This window comes from Asterias amurensis, chromosome 5 (assembly GCF_032118995.1).
Source record: "Asterias amurensis chromosome 5, ASM3211899v1".
NCBI lineage: Eukaryota > Metazoa > Echinodermata > Asteroidea > Forcipulatida > Asteriidae > Asterias > Asterias amurensis.
In genome coordinates, this window is record NC_092652.1 from 20,899,818 (window position 1) to 20,922,621 (window position 22,804).

Here is a 22,804-nt window from a genome sequence, read left to right on the forward strand (position 1 = left end):
TCAAAATGAAACAGTATTTTGTAATATTTTGCTGTAAACTAGAGTTAATGATCGGTGTGATTTTAGATTTTCTTTAATTCTCTCTGATAATCGAAGTTGAGTTTTCGTTTGATAGAGATTTTTGCAGTGACTTTGTTTTCGTACGGCTCAATCCTCTTGCCCTAACACCCTTTCATTTATAGAGCTGTTTTAGCAGGAAAACAAGTTTGCTTAAAAGTTTCAGTCATATGTGAAATGGTTGTTTAGCTGTAAGCCTAACTAACAGAGGTGGAACCATTTCAAGTTAATATTGCCCTTCACTGTTAACCTTTCCTCCTTAACCCTATGTAGTTTGTTATTTTCTTAGAAGTCTTATGTAACGTGACCTTTCCAGTAAGCATCATATTTTTTGTGAATCAAACTTAAGCAGCTCTATGAAACTTGGGCCCTGGTTTTATCATCGTGCGGATTTGACCGATTGCTATATGGGGGTATCCATGATGGTGAGGCGGGCGGCCGTGCCGATGCCATGCTCACCTAGCCTGTTTTTTAAGACAGTGGACACTTTATGTCAAAGACCAGTCTTCTCACTTGGTGTATCTCAACATAATTGTATGCATAAAATAACAAGCCTGTGAAAATTTGAGCTCCATGATCGGTCATCAAGTTTGGGAGACAATAATGAAAGAAAAAACACCCTTGTCACGCGGATCGTTGTGCGCTTTCAGATGCTTGATGTTCGAGACTTCAAAATCTAAATCTGAGGTCTCGAAATCAAATTCGATATAAATTACTTCTTTCTCGAAAACTGCGTCACTTCAGCTGGAGCCCGCCGTTTCTCACAATGTTTTACACCACGAACCTCTTCCCATTACTCGTCATCAAGAAAGGTTTTATGCTAATAATTATGTTGAGTAGTAACTACCAATAGTGTCCACCGTCCACTGCCTTTAAACGGTTCCGAAATTCGTTGTGTGTGATGAATCTGAAATGGCAATTAAAACTGATACGTCACATCAGTTTTGGATCGACAAACAAATTGTACAAGGACGAAAAAAAACATTCCGCTACTCAACCAGAATGCCGCGAGCCTTTTTGTACAAAATGTTGCCATCTTCATTTACGCTTATGCCCAGACGGCTTCCAAACCTGAGATCGCACAACTGTCATTTTGCTATAAGATTGTCACTGGCTATATAGCCAACCACAAAAAAATGCCTCAAATATTATAAAATCAAAGACCAAACAAACTATAAACTGAGATCCTCAGTTGACCGGGGGTCTTCGTTTCGACATTTCTCATACTTGTTTAATTCACAATGATCATTGTAGCCAAGATTATTAATTTGTATTTTTTCTTCAATACAAAGCTTCAGTAGAAGTGTGTAAACACCTGCAATCGGCAAATCTCCTTTGTTCAACTCTGCGATGTCAACAAGGGACTCGGGACCACCCCCCCCCCCCCCCCCGATCGAGATGATCGAGATGCTTGAGGCACTCTATGCTTGAGGTGACTTCTTAAGCGACATGGAATTTGCCAAATGTTAATTTCACCATTATGAACTTGAAATAAAACAAAAACCAGAAATTTGCCATAAAAAGGGCAATTTGGGGGATTTTAGGTCGGCATTCATAATGTTAATGGCCTTCTAACACTCATGAGCTAAAATAACAGTATTCCAGTGTTTTGTTCTTGTGCTAGCTCCCCCTCGGTAGGCGATTGGTGGCGCTCTACTGTCAAGGAAGGTGTCGGAGGCCGCGACTCGCGAATTTTTTCCCCCAGCCCCACCCTGAAACCGAACCTAGTGCGACAATAAAATAATATTGTAAATAAGAAGAGAATTTGATTGATTAAGGTTATATTGAGAAGGTATGTTTGCTAGCTCGGATAACTTTCCGTATGGCGCCACCACTTTTTCACTCATTTTTACAAAAAGGGATATGGCACAACTATAGAATGCAGGTACACTTCGAAGCTTCCACTGCGCCTCCGCGGAGACGGAGTCGCGGTGACGTTCATACGTACACAGTACACTGGAGTTGAGGTCGCGCTCTGTTGCTTAACTATAAATATTTGGCAACCTAGAGGGCACTCTGAAAGATGCACAACAGCGCCCTCATTAGGCTCGAAAATACACAACTGCGCTGTGATGTCAATTTATTTTATACGATAACTCACAAGACCATTAGATGATTATTTAAATAATTATGGGAACTCCGTACAAATAGTTAATAACTTTTAATATTGCCGTACTACATATTACCCCAAAAGAGGATTATTTCCAAAAGGGAAAAAATTAAAGGCCGAATCCTAATACATTAGAGGATTATTTAAAAAAGGGAAAGAAAGCCCGAATTCCGTACAATAATTAATATTGCCCTAATACACTTGACCCCAATAGAGGATTATTTAAAAAAGGGAAAGAAAGCCCGAATTCCGTACAATAATTAATATTGCCCTGATACACTTGACCCCAATAGAGGATTATTTAAAAAAGGGAAAGAAAGCCCGAATTCCGTACAATAATTAATATTGCCCTAATACACTTGACCCCAATAGAGGATTATTTAAAAAAGGGAAAGAAAGCCCGAATTCCGTACAATTATTAATATTGCCCTAATACACTTGACCCCAATAGAGGATTATTTAAGAAAAGGGAAAGAAAGACCGAATTCCGTACAATAATTAATATTGCCCTAATACACTTGACCCCAATAGAGGATTATTTAAGAAAAGGGAAAGAAAGCCCGAATTCCGTACAATAATTAATATTGCCCTAATACACTTGACCCCAATAGAGGATTATTTAAAAAAGGGAAAGAAAGCCCGAATTCCGTACAATAATTAATATTGCCCTAATACACTTGACCCCAATAGAGGATTATTTAAAAAAGGGAAAGAAAGCCCGAACTCCGTACAATTATTAACATTGCCCTAATGCACTTGACCCCAATAGAGGATTATTTAAAAAAGGGAAAGAAAGCCCGAATTCCGTACAATAATTAATATTGCCCTAATACACTTGACCCCAATAGAGGATATTTAAAAAAGGGAAAGAAAGCCCGAATTCCGTACAATAATTAATATTGCCCTATACATTTGACCTTATTAGAGGGTTTAAACAAAAGGGAAATGGAAAGCTCGAATTACGTACAATTATTGTTATTGCCCCAATACACTTGACCCCATTAGAGGATTATTTAAAAAAGGGAAAGAAAGCCCGAATTCCGTACAATTATTAACATTGCCCTAATGCATTTGACCCCAATAGAGGATTATTTAAAAAAGGGAAAGAAAGCCCGAATTCCGTACAATAATTAATATTGCCCTAATACACTTGACCCCAATAGAGGGATATTTTTTAAAAAAGGAAAGAAAGCCCGAATTCCATACAATAACTAATATTGCCCTCATACATTTGACCTTATTAGAGGGTTTAAACAATAGGGAAATGGAAAGCTCGAATTACGTACAATTATTGTTATTGCCCCAATACACTTGACCCCATTAGAGGATTATTTAAAAAAGGGAAAGAAAGCCCGAATTCCGTACAATTATTAACATTGCCCTAATGCACTTGACCCCAACAGAGGATTATTTAAAAAAGGGAAAGAAAGCCCGAATTCCGTACAATTATTAATATTGCCCTCATACACTTGACCCCATTAGAGGATTATTTAAAAAAGGGAAAGAAAGCCCGAATTCCGTACAATTATTAACATTGCCCTAATGCACTTGACCCCAATAGAGGATTATTTAAAAAAGGGAAAGAAAGCCCGAATTCCGTACAATAATTAATATTGCCCTAATACACTTGACCCCAATAGAGGATATTTAAAAAAGGGAAAGAAAGCCCGAATTCCGTACAATAATTAATATTGCCCTATACATTTGACCTTATTAGAGGGTTTAAACAAAAGGGAAATGGAAAGCTCGAATTACGTACAATTATTGTTATTGCCCCAATACACTTGACCCCATTAGAGGATTATTTAAAAAAGGGAAAGAAAGCCCGAATTCCGTACAATTATTAACATTGCCCTAATGCATTTGACCCCAATAGAGGATTATTTAAAAAAGGGAAAGAAAGCCCGAATTCCGTACAATAATTAATATTGCCCTAATACACTTGACCCCAATAGAGGGATATTTTTTAAAAAAGGAAAGAAAGCCCGAATTCCATACAATAACTAATATTGCCCTCATACATTTGACCTTATTAGAGGGTTTAAACAAAAGGGAAATGGAAAGCTCGAATTACGTACAATTATTGTTATTGCCCCAATACACTTGACCCCATTAGAGGATTATTTAAAAAAGGGAAAGAAAGCCCGAATTCCGTACAATTAAAAACATTGCCCTAATGCACTTGACCCCAACAGAGGATTATTTAAAAAAGGGAAAGAAAGCCCGAATTCCGTACAATTATTAATATTGCCCTCATACACTTGACCCCATTAGAGGATTGTTTAAAAAAGGGAAAGAAAGCCCGAATTCCGTACAATTATTAACATTGCCCTAATGCACTTGACCCCAATAGAGGATTATTTAAAAAAGGGAAAGAAAGCCCGAATTCCGTACAATTATTAATATTGCCCTCATACACTTGACCCCATTAGAGGATTGTTTAAAAAAGGGAAAGAAAGCCCGACCGCGCCTCCGCGCCTCCGCGCCTCCACCTTCCCCGTCTTCACGATTGCATCATATGCTCGTCTTCCTAAAGACGCCCTCTATCGGCCATTGTCAACACCGCGACTCCGCGCCTCCGCGCCTCCGCGCCTCCACGCTTCCAGCTTCCCCGTCTTCACGATTGCATCAAATGCACGTCTTCCTAAAACGCCCTCTATCGGCTGCTTCACCTACCTCACCACTCACGTCACACTTTGACTCCCTACGACCCTAACATTTTATCTGCTGTATTCATCAATCGCACTCAATACAATCAAGTCGTAAAGAGCTATTTTCTTCCTCCATGCTACGACCAAGTTACTTAAAACGTACGTGACCGCGACTTCGCCTCCGCGGAGGCGCAGATAGAGCTCCGAGTGTACCTGTATTCTATAGTTACTCCAGGGATATATCAATCAGGTAAATTAGATACTATATTATTTTATTTTATTTCGAATGAAAAAGTGGTGGCGCCATACGGAAACTTTTCCGCTAGCTCTTTAAATATTACCATTTCACATTTTCCCTGTCTATTTCTCGAATGCATTATCTCTCTCAGCTGAATCATCTGATCTGGTCTTCGGTTATGGCGTGTCAAACGTTGCATTATTCGATAATGTACAATATATGTGCGATGTTTCTCATTGTTCGTTTATCATCATATCACATCAGGAATATAGGTAAGATTCGCAAGTACTTGGACAAAAGTGCCACTGAAAAGGTCATTCACGCATTTGTTACTTCTCGTCTTGACAACGGCAATGCTCTTCTCTACAGTCTTCCTAACAACCAGATTTCCCGACTTCAACGGCTCCAAAATACTGCTGCTCGCATTGTGACACTGTCTAGAAAATCCTGTTCTATCACCCCCATTCTGAAACAACTACACTGGCTCCCTATCTCTCAACGAATCATCTTCAAGCTGATGCTCATTGTCCACAAAGCTCTAAATGGCAAGGCTCCCCACTATATTTCTGAACTGCTTCAAGTTTACACTCCTTCAAGGAATCTTCGATCAAGTTCCATGCTTCTCCTCATTGAACCCAAGTCTCGACACTCATGGGGTGACAGGTCTTTTTCTGTAGCCGCGCCACGCATCTGGAACTCTCTACCACTTAATCTTCGATCTTGTCTTTGTACTGCAAAATTCAAGTCTCTTCTCAAAACTTATCTTATGTCACAGGTTTTCAATGACTAATTTTGTTGTGTCTGTTTTTCTTTGTGTTGTGTTTTTGTTTTGTTTTGTTTTGGTTTACTGCGCCTTGAACACCCAGCAGGGTGGATATGTGCGCATTACAAGTCTTATTATTATTATTATTATTATTATTATATGCGATAATTGTCACATATGTGCGATATTCATTTGATGTATGCAATAAATGTAATATATATGCAATAAATATAATACATATGCAATAAATGTAATATATATGCAATAAATTGTAATATATGTGCGATAAATTGTAATATATGTGCGATAAATTGTAATATATGTACGATAAATTGTAATATATGTGCGATAAATTGTAATATATGTGCGATAAATTGTAATATATGTGCGATAAATTGTAATATATGTGCAATAATTTGCAATATATGTGCGATAATTTGCAATAGATAAGCGATAATTTTTAATATATGTTTGATAATTTTGTAGTATATTATATGCGATCATTTGTATGCGATGTTTTGTGACGGTATACATATGCGATAATTTAATATACATGTGCGATGTTCGTTCTTATATATGTGCGAAAACGGAATTGTGGGATATAGTATGGCTTCCTGTCCACTTGATCCCCGTATCCGTAATGTTTTAGATCGGGCCAGACTATACTCTGGACGGTATAGTATGGTTCCTATGGTTCAATGAGATTGGCGTAGGGTTTATAGTGATGGTCAGGGTACGAGACTCGAGCAGCGTATTTCCGAAGTAGCCAGCCAGCCGCGTATTCGGATAATAGAACACATACAGTACAGGGAGGTGACAAAATGTTGCATTTTGCTCAAATCTGAAGGTGAAGATCTGTTTTACTCGAACGAATTCTGCAATATTAGCATAATTTAGAATTTTTAATTGATAATATGTCAATTTCATAGCTTCACATGATTAAAAAATAATTTATAAAAAGTGAAAAACATTAACAAAACGTCAAAAAATGACCCGCAAACGAAAAGGCAAACATTTTTATTTTGTATTTTTTGCATTTTTTAATATGTCAAAAAAACATCACTGTGAAATACAAAACCATAACTTGAAAAGAATTTATACCCTTCGTTAAAACAAAACATTTAATTTGTAATCCAGAACTTTCAAGACTAATATAGTGGGCGTATCAAATTTTGGAGCTGGGTAAATTTGGTTCACTATCTAGTGGTTAATTAACCACAGTTATTCTGACGCCATTGTCAATGTACATTCCGCCCAATTACATAGACGGTGCACTTAAACACAATTTGAAAAGAATTTGAACCCTTCGTTAAGACAAAAAGTTGCTTTCTTGTTCCAGAACCTTGAAGGAAGATAGACTGGACGTATCAAATTTTGAGCTGGCTAAATTAAATGCACTTTAACAGAACATTTGAACATAATTCAACCGGTAAATATATGCACAAGAGTCATATGCACCCAAATCACTTTCAATCTGTTGACAAATTTGAATTTTTAAGTGTAAAAAAAGTGTTTTTTACCCCGAATTTAGTAACAAACGGAAATATCCCCCATGTTGTCTTTCGACGTACTTGGACAATTCCATTGCAGCGCAGGGGTGATACAACATTTAAGACGATTATTTACCATTTTATGTGCCTCTCATAATAGTCCCCATAGAGTTTTTAAAAATATTATATTAAAACCTTCCCTTTTGTTGAATTCCAGAGTGTCGGCTTATTTACTAACAAGAAAGAAAAAAAAAACAGCAGCTAAAACCAAAAAGAAAAAAAATACAATTCAGCGCTCAGAAATTACCCATGCCCCCTGCGGTGTAATAGAATCGTCCAAGTATGTCGAAAGACAACATGGCGAATATTTCCGTTTGCTACTAAATTCGGGGTAAAAAACACCTTTTTTACAGTTAAAAGAACAAAATTTTCAACAGTTTAAGAGTGATTATGATGCATATGACTCTTGTGCACATATTTAATGGTTGACTTATGTTCAAATGTTTTGTTAAAGTGCATTTAAAAATTGTTGTCGTGAGGGGTCGTGAGTTGTCGGTATTTAGTGCGACTGCGAGAGACAGTCCGCCATTAAGAGTGCTTACGCATGCACGACATTGGAGCAACGTCATATGTTTTCACACCTTTCATTGGTTGGTATTTTATTGAATATTAATAAATACCTTGGACGGTTTCAAGTCTCTGATTGGTCAAAACCCGGTCACGTGTAAGAGTGTTAACGGTGGTATAAAGACCGGCTTTGGAAAATAGCGAATAAGTGGCCACTAAATCAGCATACATTGTGTAAACCTTGCGCGTTGCACTGTATCGCACGCTTATTTATATCCCTGTTAGTTTCATTGCAACTTCGCACTAACGCGTACGCGCGCTGAAAATGTATCAATTTTGAGTGCGCGCGTATAACATGTGCGCGCGTATAAACTGACGACGCCGAGCTCGTGCGCGCGTTTTAATGCACAAGGAACAGCTATCGTCCAATCATTTGCCTCCTTTGACCCCAGTGAAGGCGCTGAACAGATCATTATTTCAAAGAGTCACTGGTCTCAAAGATCAGTAATGTAATTAACGCACGAAAGAGATGGGAACCATCAAAAGCTCAAATATGGCCCCTGAACATGTCTGGAAGTACCGCTGAGAGAAAAGTCACAAAATTTGGAAAATTTTAGCCGTTTAATTCGCTAAAAAAGGTATTTATTAATGGCCAACCCGGTCATTACTACGCAGTGAAGACCGGGTACTCGCACTGTTATTCCCTAATTCAGAAGCTAGTATGGCGGGTGGACACTTATTTTCAAACCTTTGGGGTTCATTGGTAAAAAAATGGTATACACCAATAAGTTTCCGAAGGAAATATTGACCGTGTTCGGCGTGCAGAATAAATCAAAAATATTGTTCAATTACTACTTAACAAATTTAATTACATTTTTGTCGTAAGGCATTTAAATGGCTACTATATTAGAATCTAGAGATAAAGGCATGAAAGTAAAACACCCCACCGCCCTTGAAGCACACACACTTCATAACAATCCGTTTTCCCCCCTTTCAGACCAGTAATGTTTGGTTTCAGGAGATACGAAACCAACCTATGATATTTTCTCTTTAATATAGACTTGATAGTTATTACGCTTATCGGAATTTGTTACAGTATGCAGTTAATCCAAAAAAAAATTTTTTTGTCATTTTCACTGAAAATATTTTATTTTATTCCCCATATTGGCACACCATAGAATCCCAAATAGTAACCACCTCACGTGATCCATCTAGTGACTAAAGCAGAATGAAACTCAATCTAGCAGATAGTAATTTTGTTTTGAACTTTTGAGGTTGGATGATGTTTCTTTGACTCATTTGAATGTTGGCATAATAATGCACTAGTGATTTGTACCAAAAATCAATCATTTTATAATGTTTGGGCATAACCAACGACAGGAAACTTTATTCTCAGCATGATTAAGCCTGATGAAAATACAGACCGTGAGTAAACTGCATAGCTTCTGTCACCGGTGCAGCTTGCACAATCTCGCCGTAAACGGGAATCAAAGTTGGGGTTCGAAAACATATGAGGGTCGATAACGTATGACGCTACGATACTTACTCTTAAATCTTAGAACTATTCGTTCGGTATCGTCTCCACTACGTTACGCACTTGGCTACTACAATAGCGGAACGGACTTCATAGTTCCAACTTCTAATGCCTAATCTAATTCTAACTACTCAGTAGTAGTACAGCACTACTGTACTACTACTACATCATTGTACACTCATGACACTAGGATAGGAGTAGGGCGCTGAAGTTGCGATAACGTAACCCTCCTCCACTTGGACTTGCGGCCGTCAGGTAGGAGGAGGGTTACGCTATCGCAACTAGCCTAGGCGCTATAATGACTATTATGACTGAGTGAGAATGAAAGAAAATGACTGAGAATGAATTTTTTTTTAAAATATTTTATAGTACTATTCTATTGGTAACATTGCTGATTTTAATTTAAATTAACCATAATTAGACCCAGTAGTAGGTACTGGGGCCCTGGTCATCCTTTTTTTCGAAATTTTGTCATTATCGGTCGTACTAGCATGCCATGACCGATAATGAAAAAAATTCGAAAAAAGGAGTACAGCGCCCCAGTCACTGGGTCTACCGTAAAAAAAAAATTCCAATTTGTTAATTTGTAATAATGTTAGAAATTATAAAAAAAGCATTATGATCACCATGAGTCATGAGTAGCTTAGCTAGCAACATCATACAGTACATATGTCATGACTGTGTTCCATCCCAACTCGACAATCGCCCAATTGCAACGTGTGCATTGCAGTTTGACTCTAACTCTAACTAATTAAAACAAAATATAAGGAAATGCTGTCATCAAATAACAGGAATGAATGTCTCTAAGTGTTCCATACAAACCAGGAAACATGGCTGTTCTTTCCAGTTGGTGCGGCTTTGTTTATTTGTTTACTTAATTTTGTGTCATGTGTGTGTGTGTTTGACTGTGAGTGTTTCTTGTCATTCTATTTCTAAATTATTTACATGCCTTCCTGTCATTCTAAATAGTTGCTTAACCTATTCCCTGCATGTTGACTAGTACGTTAATTTCTGTAGTTATTATCTTCAAATTTCTATACAATGCATCCGTCCTTCATTATGATACTCATCAGTACTTGTTTTCTAGTGTATGCTTAAATTGTTATTGTCGACATGAAAATAAATGTTCATTGATTGATTGATTGATTGATTGATTGATTGATTGATTGTATAATACCCCTGAATTTCTGTGCTACTAGCTATTTAAGCAAAGAATGTCTCGTAATGTAGAGTATGCGCACAAGCAAAAACTCCCTGCTTATCTGTGGAATACCCTTCTCTGATTCCATTAAGCGCTGATCCTTTGATTACATTTATTGCGCACAATTATTAAGGATGACGTCGTCCGTCACATTCGTTTTGTTTTTTGTTTTGTTTTAATCAGGACTTTCATTGTGTTTTTTATTAGATTTTGCTAAATCACTGACCACCGATGTAATTGTTTGCCTTTGTTGGGAAGTGGACGTGCTTTTCTTTGTTTTTCCTTGAAAGCTAACATTGTTTTGTTTCATTTCCTCATTTCAGCATGGTGACACGACATATGTAGCTTTGGGTAATTTTCCAGGGAGCTTGAGTTACAAAAGTTTCATTGTGGAATAAAACTTTGGATTCATCTCTTCTTTATCAACGGGTTAGACGACCAAGTGGGTCTTCCGCACACGGATCTTGAAGAAGAATCTTACAGATATGGGTGCAAATAAAGCGTAACGAAAGGCACAAGTTAACTCGAGTCTTGCAGTGGTTTTTTTAACTGGTGATTCACTTTGGGTGAAACTGTTATAAAACATGAACGATATGGCAAACATGTATTGTCGTCCAGATGATTCTTGCTTCACTGTCAAGGCTTCTGATGAACTATGTGCAAACTTCCCCAAGTTACCAGACATCCCAATCAATTGTGACGGTCCTTGTTGCGGTACTTGCGGTAAGTACATATTAATAATATCAAAGTCTTGTATTGCGCACGTATCTACCAAACAAGGTACTCAAGGCGCTGAGATATCCAGAAAGATAGGTCATTGCAGTGATGAATTCTGAGACCCAACTATGTAGCACCTCATAAGGGCGCATTAAGCTACGGCGGATTAAGCAGCCACAGCCAGTAACACCGGGGCGAACCCCTTCTCTTTTCGATAAGTGCACTGGGTTCTTTTACATGCATTACACAGCACATGGGACCAACATCTTTACGTCCCATCCGAAGGACAAAGCAATGGTTAAGTTTTTTACTTATAGACACACTGTCACGGCTGGGGATTCAATACATGTTACACTGACAGTCATTTGAAAAAGACTCCATGATAAACACAGCACTTATTAAAGGAACACGTTGCCTTAGATCGGTCGAGTCGGTCTTTGAAAAGCGTTCTGTAACCGTTTGTTATAAAATGCATATGGTTAGAAAGATATTGTAAAAGTAGAATACAATGATCTACACAAATATGCCTCGAAATTGCGTGGATTTCTTTTAACCTCATCGACTAACACGGTCGGCCATTTATGGGAGTCAAAATTTTGACTCCCATAAATGGCCGACGGTGATAGTTCGCGACGTAAAAGGAAAACCGTGCAATTTTGAGTGATACTTGTGTGGATCAGTATATTCTACTTTTAAAACATCTTTCTAACCATATGCATTTCATAACAAACGGTTTCAAACGCTTTGAATAGACCAACTCGTCCGATCCAAGGCAACGTGTTCCTTTAAGAGCAAAGTAACTGACCCCCAAAAATGTCATTCAAGGGCGCCAGTTTGCAAAGTCAAAATCAAAAGTCCAGGTCCAGGATTTAAAATGCTTGTTTGAATTGAAGAGGTGAGTTTCGAGCTGTTGTTTGAAGATTGAAGGACTGCTCTGTGTTCTGTGGTCCAAGCGGCAGTGAGTTCCAAAGATGCAATGTTAGAGAAAGCTCTGTCATGAGAATGAGTACTGTAATCCATCGAACAAGCCCAACTACAATTTTGCTTGACATTTATTTTATTTTTGACTTTCTGTGGAGGATTTTCAAAGCGAGTACAACAAATTACTAAGGCACATTAATCCCATGTAAAAACTTGTTTATTTTTCTCGGGGATGCCCATTGTCTTCCAGATCCGGCCATCTCTTTCGAACAGACTCCCTAAATGTGCAAGTCTCTAGCGGATGCAAACATTGGGACCTGTTAAACAGTAGACTAAATTCATGAAGCCCTGGGCCCAATTTGATAAATGCCTGTAAGCACAAAACTTTGCTAAGCACAGAGTAGTATTGCTTAGCAGAATCAGGTTACCAGCCAAAATTACGTTGATGTGGCTGGGTGATCCTCCCTATTGTTAATTAATTTGGTTGATGACACCCCTCTGAAATTAGGCGTCCTCTGAAATTCCAATTCTTACTCCTTTTTCTTCTTCCAGGTTGCACATGGTGGCCATTGATGTGTGTGCTGTTAGTTCCCATAAGTGTGGGCCTGATGTATTACTTGTGAGTATTCATTACATTAAGTTGGATATTCTAGAAAAGTGTTGTACATACTGACTATCTTTTAATTTGTGTTTCCTTTCTAATAATAATAATAATAATGGAGTCTTATATAGCGCCGGTATCCGCCACAAAAAAGGGCCTCATTGCGCTCGCTCATGATACAAATAAACAGTTCAAAAGAAAGGAACAGAAAAAGTATGTTGAGAGTCGCTGGTCAACACTTATACTTCAAAGAGGTGAGCATTGAGGGCAGTTTTAAAAGAATATGTCGTATTTGCAGTGGTAAGGAAGACTACTCCACACCTTCCTGATGTTTTAATTGCAATGAGAGAAATTTGGTGTATATGACCCATGACATTTGATTGTCGCAGGCCAGTTTATTCGTAAATGCTGGATCTTTTCTCTGGAGTGAACTTCCTTAAGATATTTGTTATATTTCTAATGTTCAGACTTGCAAAGTTACTTTCAAAAAAACTCACCCTTTCAAGATGTATTTCTTTAATTCATAGTTTTGTTGCGTTCCATTGTTAATTTGTTTGTTTTCCTAATTTTTCTTATTACGGATATATCCTGTTTTGTTTACATTGTTCCTGCTTCCTTCTCTGGGCCTTGAGTAGACTTGTGGACAAGTCGTTAATGTCTGCCGTGGTGAGAAAGTCGAGTTGTGGCGGTGGGGTGTCACGAGATCACTGCTTTCGCGCGAACTGCTGGTTCTACTCCCCATTAAATGGGACCGTATTCAGTAGTCTCGCGGGGCCAGCAGTCTCGCAAGAATATCGTAGGAATGGCGGGGAGATTCGGAACGCTATTACCGGGACAGACATTTAACGACTTGTCCACATTCATTTTATTTGATAAATACTTAATATTCAATTCAAAACATTCGCATAACATGTAGTATGTACCTGTTGCCTGCAATTCAAGTGAATACTGTACGCACTCCATTATCATCCGTTGTTCACAAACATTTCAGAAGGCTATTGTTACGTTTTGACTCTCAAAAAGGCAGAGCATGATAGGCACGTGTAAGTACACTATAAGGCCATGGTCAACATAGAGAAAGAATGGTTCTTGTGTTTTTAAAACAATGTGTCACTGTCCCCCTTCCTGAAGTTATTCCTAATTATCAACTCTTTGTAAAATATTTGTTCTTAACACTTTGCACGTTAACCCTGTCATCTTTAAAAGCTTTTGCACACCATGGGTTCTTGGAAGAGTTTTGTCTGTCCTTACCATGTTTACATGTACCTCTCCTTTTCATGCTGTGAAATTAATTGGTGATGGTTAATGTTTGATGTTTGCATTGAAAAATATTCACACACTAATTTAGAGAAATCAGCAAGCAGTGGTTTTCTATTGTTGCTTTTAAAAAGTATAATGCCTATAAAGGCCTAAACTTTTTTAAGGAGGATGAAGTTGGCTGAGTGATCTCTTTCCCCGCCTTTGACCTCTGGGCCCCTGTCATTTGGGGCTTAACTGCGCTGTTTTGAAACGACTGGCCAGGTTATTTTTTCCTACCCAATTAGTAGTCCAACCCAATGGTGTACGGAGGCTTTAATTATGAAGAGCTTGCACCCATCTCTTTCTTTGTACTTGATTTTGTTAATTTCTCTTAACACATAACCACAGGAGGAAACACTATCCAGTGAGAGATAATAAGCGTGGTGTTGTAAATGATGCATCTGCCGCTCAACCAACGCCCAACTGCAACATTCCATTAGATGCAAAGTAAAGCCGGCATGTCTACTACAGCCAAGCCCTGAGACACCCCCGAACCCAAGGGCTTCATACACACACCACGCTCATGACCCTCCTTCATGCTCATGTTGGATCTGTCACTCATCTTATTTTGGATTATTCCGGTTCGGTTCACTTTGCGCCCCCCCCCCCCCCAAAAAAAACAAAACAAAAAAAACACACACACAAAAACACAAAAAAAAAACAAAAAAAAAAAACAACAACAACATGGAAATCAATTTTTTTTTTTCCTGCTTTTGCATCATCAAATTTTTGTCTACCTCTTTGGTATTGAGATCATGCACAATGTGCCTGGAGCATCATAGCCAAATGGTATAGCCAAAGTTAATCGGCTCAGTGAGCGTTTTATTAAAATTAAAAAAATTGAATGGGTATCTATTTGTCGTGACCCAGATGGCCTCTCAATCCCTGTACTACTATAGGTTTGTCAGTTTATGTACATGTGGTACCTAAAGTGCTCACACTACAAACAACTGTTTTGTTAGCGAAAACCAATTCTGTAATGTTGCTTTAGGTGTAGGAAGGTTTTCAGAAGTTTGTAAGTTAGACCTATCAGTTGTGTGTTGTTTGTTTAAAGGGTCTATGTACTTTTTGTAGGACAAAAAACACAATGTCCACAGATTTACACTAAACATACACAGTTTGAAGATAATGATGGTAGAAAGCTTCCCTGAAACTATTACTTGCTGAGGTGCTGTATTTTTTGAGAAATGAGTAAAACAATGTTGTCATGAAAATAATTTTCGTCCCAGTGATCATGAGACAAACATTTTAGAATGTAAAAACGTACTTTCATGACATTGTTTTACTCATTTCTCAAAAACTACAGCACCTAAGCAACTAATACTTTAAGGTATACGCTTTCTACTATCATTATCTTCAAACTGTAAATTTAATGTAAATCTGTGGACATTGTGTTTTGTTTTACAAAAAGTACCCAAATCCTTTAAAAGTTATTTCATTCCGAGTGTGCGTTTATTTCACTTATCACCGTGGTGTTTATATTTTCCCCTCTCCATGTACTTCTTAAAGTACATTTAGTGGTTATATTTACAACTCGCAAGCATTTTTTTGTGGTACTTTTGTGTTTTTAAACAAAAGTTGGGTTGCTGTTTGATTTTGAAGTTAATTAATACTAAATATTGTTTCATTGTTCATGCTGTATAGACCGTATTGTTTGATGTCACTAATTCAAACATCTACCCTATAACATGGTGTCAGTAAGCGCGTGCGTGTAGGTGTGCATGCATGTTCCATAGAAATCAAACTGGGAACGCTGCGTGCTGCGTGCTTCATTGATGTACAGGTTTTTACGTGCATTCGGCCTGCCCTACAATATTACCACTTTTATGAACAAAGGGGTTATTCGATACGGTCTATAGAGAGAGAAACAACATTTTTTAAAGGCAGTGGACACTATTGGTAATTACTCGAAATAATTATTGGCATTAGACCTTACTTGGTAAAGAGTAATGGGTAGAGGTTGATGGTAAAAAACATTGTGAGAAATGGCTCCCTCTGAAGTAACATAGCAAGAAGTAATTTGATTTTGAGACCTCGGATTTATAATTTGAGGTCTCGAAATCAAGCATCTGAAAGCACACAACTTCGTGTGACAAGGGTGTTTTTTCTTTCATTATTATCTCGCAACTTGATTGCGACCGATTGAGCTCAAATTTTAACAGGTTTGTTATTTTATGCATATGTTGCGATACACCAAGGTCCAAGTGAGAGGACTGGTCTTTGACAATTACCAATAGTGTCCAGTGTCTTTAAACATATTTATTCGCCTTTTATTTTTGTAATTTTGTTTTCCTATTTGCCATCCAATTTATAACACAGGTTTTTTCTAACCTGCACTTCATCACTCGTTCTTAGATTACCTCCACTGTAAAATATAATTCATAAAATGTATGGTTTTCTTCTTTGTGTGTAAGTTAATATCAAAATTAAACATAGATTATTTATCGATGCGGTACTCTCTGCCAAAACATAGGGTTCGAACTGCCACTAGCTGCCGGGCAATCTCGGTAGTCTAGTTGGTAAGACACTGCTCTAGAATAACAAGGGTCATGGGTTTGAATCCCATCCGAGTAATATGCCTGTGGAAATTATTTCCAGGGACTCGGGAAAGTGCTGAGTGTACAGAGCTAACACACACTGGTTCAAGGGTAAACAAAACAAAATTAATACGTTTATCAAGATTGTATGTTTTACTATTATTGTTAAAAGGTTTGTAAGATCCTGGTACTGTATTTATTCAAGATTGCATTTTTGAAAAGTTTGTATAGACACTTATTATGTGTCCGTCCTGAATGTAAAATCAGTATGGGACTGTAGGGGGCTTACTGCTTGCTATTCAGGAAGTGCTGACTGGAAATCTGTTTTGCTGGGTTACAGCCTCGCTACCATGAGCCGCCTACAAATCCTATCTCATTAATGCTGATTGGCTCATATAATAGACTGTTTTGCCCACAATATGCTTATGGTGCAGGCCTGATGCTTCTCAGAGGCAACAAAGGGGATTGCCTCCATGCCCCTATGATCATTGCCTTGGTGCCCTTGAAATGCTAATAGAGTGCCCTTTACCCAGGAGAAAATGCCTTGGTGCCTTTGGGATCCTTTCAAAAACGAAGCATACAAGCTTGGTGGAACTGCAAACCTTGCCAAATGATCATCAAGGCATTGTTTCGTAAAGCATATACACAAGCACAAAATCTTGCTAAGTACAGAAAACTCTTACTAAGCAAGAAATAGCCCACCAGCTAAGATACCGTACATTTACCATTTAAAACTGGACATCAAAATGTCGATGGCTTTCGTTTTCTTTTCACCAGGAAACGGCATGTATTCCCCTTTATTGAGCAACTTGGTGGGTCTACATGTGATATGGAGAGTATTGACTTAAAAAACCACCCAGATTCTTCACAATTGGACAGTGCACCAGCAGGCAGCACACAGGCAGGCAATAGCGGGGAGTCGGGGGCCTTGCGTGGCGATGTGGCAGTACATCATATGGAATGAAATGTTTCAGCGCCTTAGGACCTCTATGTAAAGAAGCCTTCCACTGCTTAAATACATGTGCCCACAGCCCATCCTTTTGAAGCTTGGGCAATACCTCTTCTTTTCAACAACGATGTATTTATCGTCAAGAATACATCGTGATTTTTTGTTTAAAGTGGCATAAATTCAGAGGTGTTAAAGTGACTATAACAGAGAATTAGTATAAAATTCAATCATGTATATCTGGTTTTATATTTCCTTACTCTACACATTGTAACTGTGTTAAAAACCAGTGATAATAATTCAGTGATGGTCAAACTGTGAGGTGTATGTCTCATCACCAAGTAGACTCACTCTTATTGGCTTTCACTCGAAGTACATGAAAAATGTTGACGGCTGAAACAGTGAGTGGGCGACTGGACGCGCTAGAATTCGATAGATCGACTGTTGCAGTCTTTAAGAACGACTCTGGAGTGTCTAGGGTTAGACGTCGATCTTGTCATGAGCTGATCCAATGTAAATTTTGTTAAGTTAGCCTGGCTGACACAAACATTTATTTGGGTTGACTAAGAGTCGCTCATAATCTATTTGGTTGGCGCGACTCTGGCGCACCTGTCTGAAACTGGTATTAGTTATGTAGTTGATTCTTCAAAAGAATTAAAATAATTTGTGTACATTGTAAAATGCAATGTATATTTCTGACCCCCTTTATTTCCTGTTGTAAAACAACATTATTTTGAGATAACCTCACAGTGAAACTGTGTCTGTGTACACCTTTAAAACGAAAGTATACTTTTAAATAAAGATTTTTTATATACAATAAAACTAACCTGAGAAAATTTCATTTCAAAAGGTGGTCATGTTTTTTTGAGATGACCACAAAATTCTGGAGCAATGTCCATGCACAAAGAATAATCCATAATTGGAATCGGAATGTGAGAGATGTTACTGCCAGTAATGCTTCTCACATTCAAATGTTTGGGGATTACAGCTTGCTTTCCCTCTTTACCACATTACATCAAAGTGAAATGATTCTCAAAATACTTTATACTAACGAAAGCTGCTGTAAACTTTTAACCAAGTAACTATTTATTGCCATCAATTTTAAAGGCAGTGGACACTTATTGGTAACTATTACAAATAATTGTTAGCATAAAAAACTTTCTTGGTAACAAGTAATGGAGAGCTGTTGATAGTATAAAACATTATGAGAAACGGCTCCCTCTGAAGTAACGTAGTTTCCAAGAAAGAAGTTATTTTCCACAAATTTGATTTCGAGACCTCAGAATTAGATTTTTAAGGTCTTGGAAGCACGCAACTTTGTGTGACAAGAGTGTCACTATCATTATTATCTTGCAACTTCGATGAGGTTTGTTATTTTATGCATATGTTGAGATACACCAAGTGAAAAGACTGGTCTTTGACAATTACCAATAGCGTCCAGAGTCTTTGAGAGTATTTTAAGTGTATTATGTGGCTACTCTTAGTTTTCTATGCTGCGTTATGAATGCTAAGATTTTAAGTGATAGGCCCCTACACTAATGTATTATTAAAGACTAGATTTTGGAACACACTGTTACTTACTCATTTTATACAGTACATTTGTCCTAGTGCAAATGGCACTATAGACCGTTATCATGGTGCAGCCATCTTGAACTTTTCCCATTGACATCAATGTATCCAAACCGAGGCTAGAAGAACAAAATAGTCTGGCGCCTATTTGCACATTTATTTTTAGCATTCATTTGTTGTTATTCAATACAAGGAACATGACCAAGATTGAGACATCACGATAAAGGTCTATGTAATAGGTTCAGGGGTGGATTTCACAAAGAGTTAGGACTAGTCTTATCTTGAGTTAGGACGAGTTACTAGTCCTAACTTAGGACAAGCTGTATGTTTTTGATATCTCTTAGGACTAGTCCTAAGTTAGGACTAGTCCTAACTCTTTGTGAAATCGACCCCTGGTGTGACTCGGCTTGTGAATTTATTTAGTTGTATTCAGCACGATAATTGTTGTAATTTTACATAAAGAAAGTAAGACTTAATTCACATGGGACAGTATAGTGCCTCCATAATTGTCTGCACATTATAATAACCATGGAGGAAGGAAGTGGACAGAAAATTGAAACATGGTACATGTATAACGTAATGGTTTTGGTTATGACTGAATCATGTGTTAAACTAGAGGGCGTATAAAATCATGTGACTCTGATGGCCTGACAAGCATTTGCGCTGACCCATCATACTACACTGCAAGTCACTAACAATGGAGAGCTGTTAATAGTCTAAAATACTGTGAGAAACAGCTGGATGAATCAACATAGTTTTTGAGAAAGGGGTCATTTCTCACTCAAATATTAAAATACTTCAAGCCTGAAGCCTTTTACTATGCATAAAACACACATTTGTGTGTAACAAGGGCGTTTTTGCATTCATTTTCATATGACAAATTGAGTCAAAATTTTCACAGGTTTGCTATGATATGCCTGGGACACACCAAGTGAGAATTCTGGTCTTTGAAAATTTAAAAAACTATACCGTGCCCTTAAGACTATATTTCCCATGGTAAGACACAAATATTGTTACTTTCATTAATATTAAAAGCTATAAATAATGTTATACATGACTGAAAATACTCTTTTGCCCAATTTATGTTTGTTTGTTTTGCTTTTTAGTTGAGGGGGGGGGGACAAAGATCAAGTCAAGTTCCAAGTTCCATTCCAGAGAATTTTATAGATATTGTCTGAAATGTAACAAGTTATTTTACTATGAAGAATGGAATTGCATGTAAGATTTTAAGTGTGCCCAGAGGCATCAGTACGTGCTTTGTACAACTCCATATTTAATACAAAGATTTATTTAATAGGAATCATGTTGTTTATAATCGTTAAATCAATGTGTTAAAGAGTTTGTTTATTTAACTGGTGTGTAATATTGACTACCGTACCGACAGCTTTGTTTTAGTAGGGATGCATGTTATATAGTGCGACAAAACCAAAGCTGAGTGTTGCGAATTGCGATAATCAAAACCCATCCATCTAGCCCACCTTGTTTGGCTGTTGGCTCTCTTCTACCATTAGTCTTTACTCTTATCGTAGTCGCCATTTGATAAAAACACCGATGATAAAAGTGAGCCATACCCAACAAGGTGGACTACTCTCCATCCTTGTGATGCTCGCAACTACTTTGAAGCCAAGTATTGTTTGAAGTTTCGCATGGTGTGGAGAAATAAGAAGAAGTTATAAATAAATGGTAAACTTGCGGGTACATCCCTATGTGTGAATCTCTTAGGGTGAGTGTTGGCTCTGGAAGCAACCTTCTCCTACAGAGGAGCAGAGTCTGTTTGAAACGTCAATACCCAACCGGCTCTGTTCAGAGCCAACACTCACCCTAAGAGATCTACTCATCATTTTACCTGCAAGTGTTCTATTTATTTATAGTTTCTTCTTAGTTTGTAGCTACCTTCACTGGGAAAGGATCAAGCCTGGAATTTCATCTTTGAGAGGGCAAGGCCTTCATTTTGAAAAGGTCACTTGCGCTAAAAACTCTCAAAGTCAGTGAGAAACCCCTTTGAAGGGTAGGGGCACCAAGGCGAGGACTAGGGGCCACAAAGGCTGTTGCCTCACTGTAATTCCAGGTATGAAAGCTGGTCAAACCAATGTGAAATATTTCACCTTCATGTTTTGTTTGAAGGAAGCCAAGGTACAACCATGCAACATTTCAGCTCATAGTTTTGATTTTTTTAATTGCATAGACAAAATTATAGGCTGCAACAAAGTTCTGTTGGTTTTAGACAGTACTGCTTGTCTGGTTGTGGTTTTGGAACTTTTTGTTTTAACATTTTTTCGTTTACATAAACAACTGGTAAATCCATGATTTTACTGTTCTAGATCTTTCGGCTCTGAAGCATGCAATGGAAGTAAAACTTCTTTTTTAATCTGTATTAATATTACATAAAAGTTCAATTACATTTGCTTTTCTTTTGGATGTTCTAAATAAACTGAAGTATACTAGAAAGTAAATGCACTGTGTTGTTCGTTTTGAATTGTCATTGTTAATGTGTTTTAGATGTAGTGTGGCACTTAGGTTGGTGAACTATGGAAAGTCATAAATAAATGCAATCAAAACACATGACCACAGTTTGTTGGGATTATCACTCAATTCAAAAAAAGTGTTGAATTAAAGGAACACGTTGCCTTGGATCGGACGAGTTGGTCAAAACAAAAGCGTTTGTAACCGTTTTTTATAAAATGCATATGGTTGGAAAGATGTTTTAAAAGTAGAATACAATGATCCACACAAGTTTGCCTCGAAATTGCGTGGTTTTCCTTCTACTGTGCGAACTAACATGGTCGGCCATTTATGGGGGTCAAAATTTTGACCCCCATAAATGGCCGACGTGTTAGTCGACGATGTAAAAGGAAAACCACGCAATTTCGAGGCATGTTTGTGTGGATCATTGTATTCTACTTTTACAACATCTTTCTACCCATATGTATTTTATAAAAAACGGTTACAAACGCTTTTCAAAGACCAACTCGACCGATCCAAGGCAACGTGTTCCTTAGTCTTGGTTCCAAGACCATTGGTGTTGCGCGGTCACACACAGCCAACGTTCCGATTATGCACGGCAAAAACTGTCCACGCTTGTAATGAACGAACGCTAGCGGGCGCTGTTTCTCTGATTTACGGATCTCACCATGTCCTGTGCTCACCATGAGATCTAAATCAGAGAAACAGAGCGCCCGCTAGCGTTCGTTCATTACAAGCGTGAACAGTTTTTGCCGTGCATAATCGGAACGTTGGTTGTGTGTGACCGCGCAACACCAATGGTCTTGTGACCAAGACTACGTGTTCCTTTAACAAAGCATACCTCCATGAACAAAGCAACCAATCCTGGGAGGCAGGGGGCCTACAGTTTGCAGAAAATGTTCAGTGAATTCATTTCTAGAATCTGTTAACACATTTAAATGTTTTGCTAACATTCGGCCGTCCATGTAAATGACAACTATAACAATTTCATAAAATGTCATTTCTGAACAAAAGTCGAGTCGGAAACCATCCACAACAATGCAAACTCATTTTTCTTAGCCAGTTTTTATCAACAAAATGAAGGTCTACATATGTGGGTTCTCATCTAAGCCTGTTCAGCATCTAGATGAGGTCTATAGA

At 37.9% G+C, this 22,804-nt stretch overlaps 1 protein-coding gene across 2 annotated transcripts; it reads left to right on the forward strand.

The window, feature by feature from the left end:
- The first annotated feature begins 4,897 nt into the window (after positions 1-4,897).
- On the forward strand, positions 4,898-21,775 carry LOC139937008 (uncharacterized). Of its 2 annotated transcripts, none has more exons than XM_071931932.1 (4): positions 4,898-5,068; positions 10,935-11,334; positions 12,802-12,868; positions 17,464-21,775. In XM_071931932.1, the coding sequence occupies exons 2-4, from the start codon at positions 11,196-11,198 to the stop codon at positions 17,648-17,650; spliced, it is 393 nt and encodes a 130-aa protein (XP_071788033.1). In that variant the 5' UTR covers positions 4,898-5,068; positions 10,935-11,195; the 3' UTR covers positions 17,651-21,775. The 2 variants fall into 2 exon arrangements, with proteins under 2 accessions (XP_071788033.1, XP_071788034.1); XM_071931933.1 differs by lacking the exon at positions 17,464-21,775 and adding an exon at positions 14,498-14,775.
- The last annotated feature ends 1,029 nt before the right edge of the window (positions 21,776-22,804 follow it).

Bases quoted from the DNA above. Each gene is read 5' to 3' on its own strand.
- LOC139937008 (XM_071931932.1), top strand. From the start codon at position 11,196: ATGAACGATATGGCAAACATGTATTGTCGTCCAGATGATTCTTGCTTC. The intron at 11,335-12,801 runs GTAAGTACATAT...TTCTTCTTCCAG, and splicing joins TCCTTGTTGCGGTACTTGCG to GTTGCACATGGTGGCCATTG. The intron at 12,869-17,463 runs GTGAGTATTCAT...TCTTTTCACCAG, and splicing joins GTGGGCCTGATGTATTACTT to GAAACGGCATGTATTCCCCT.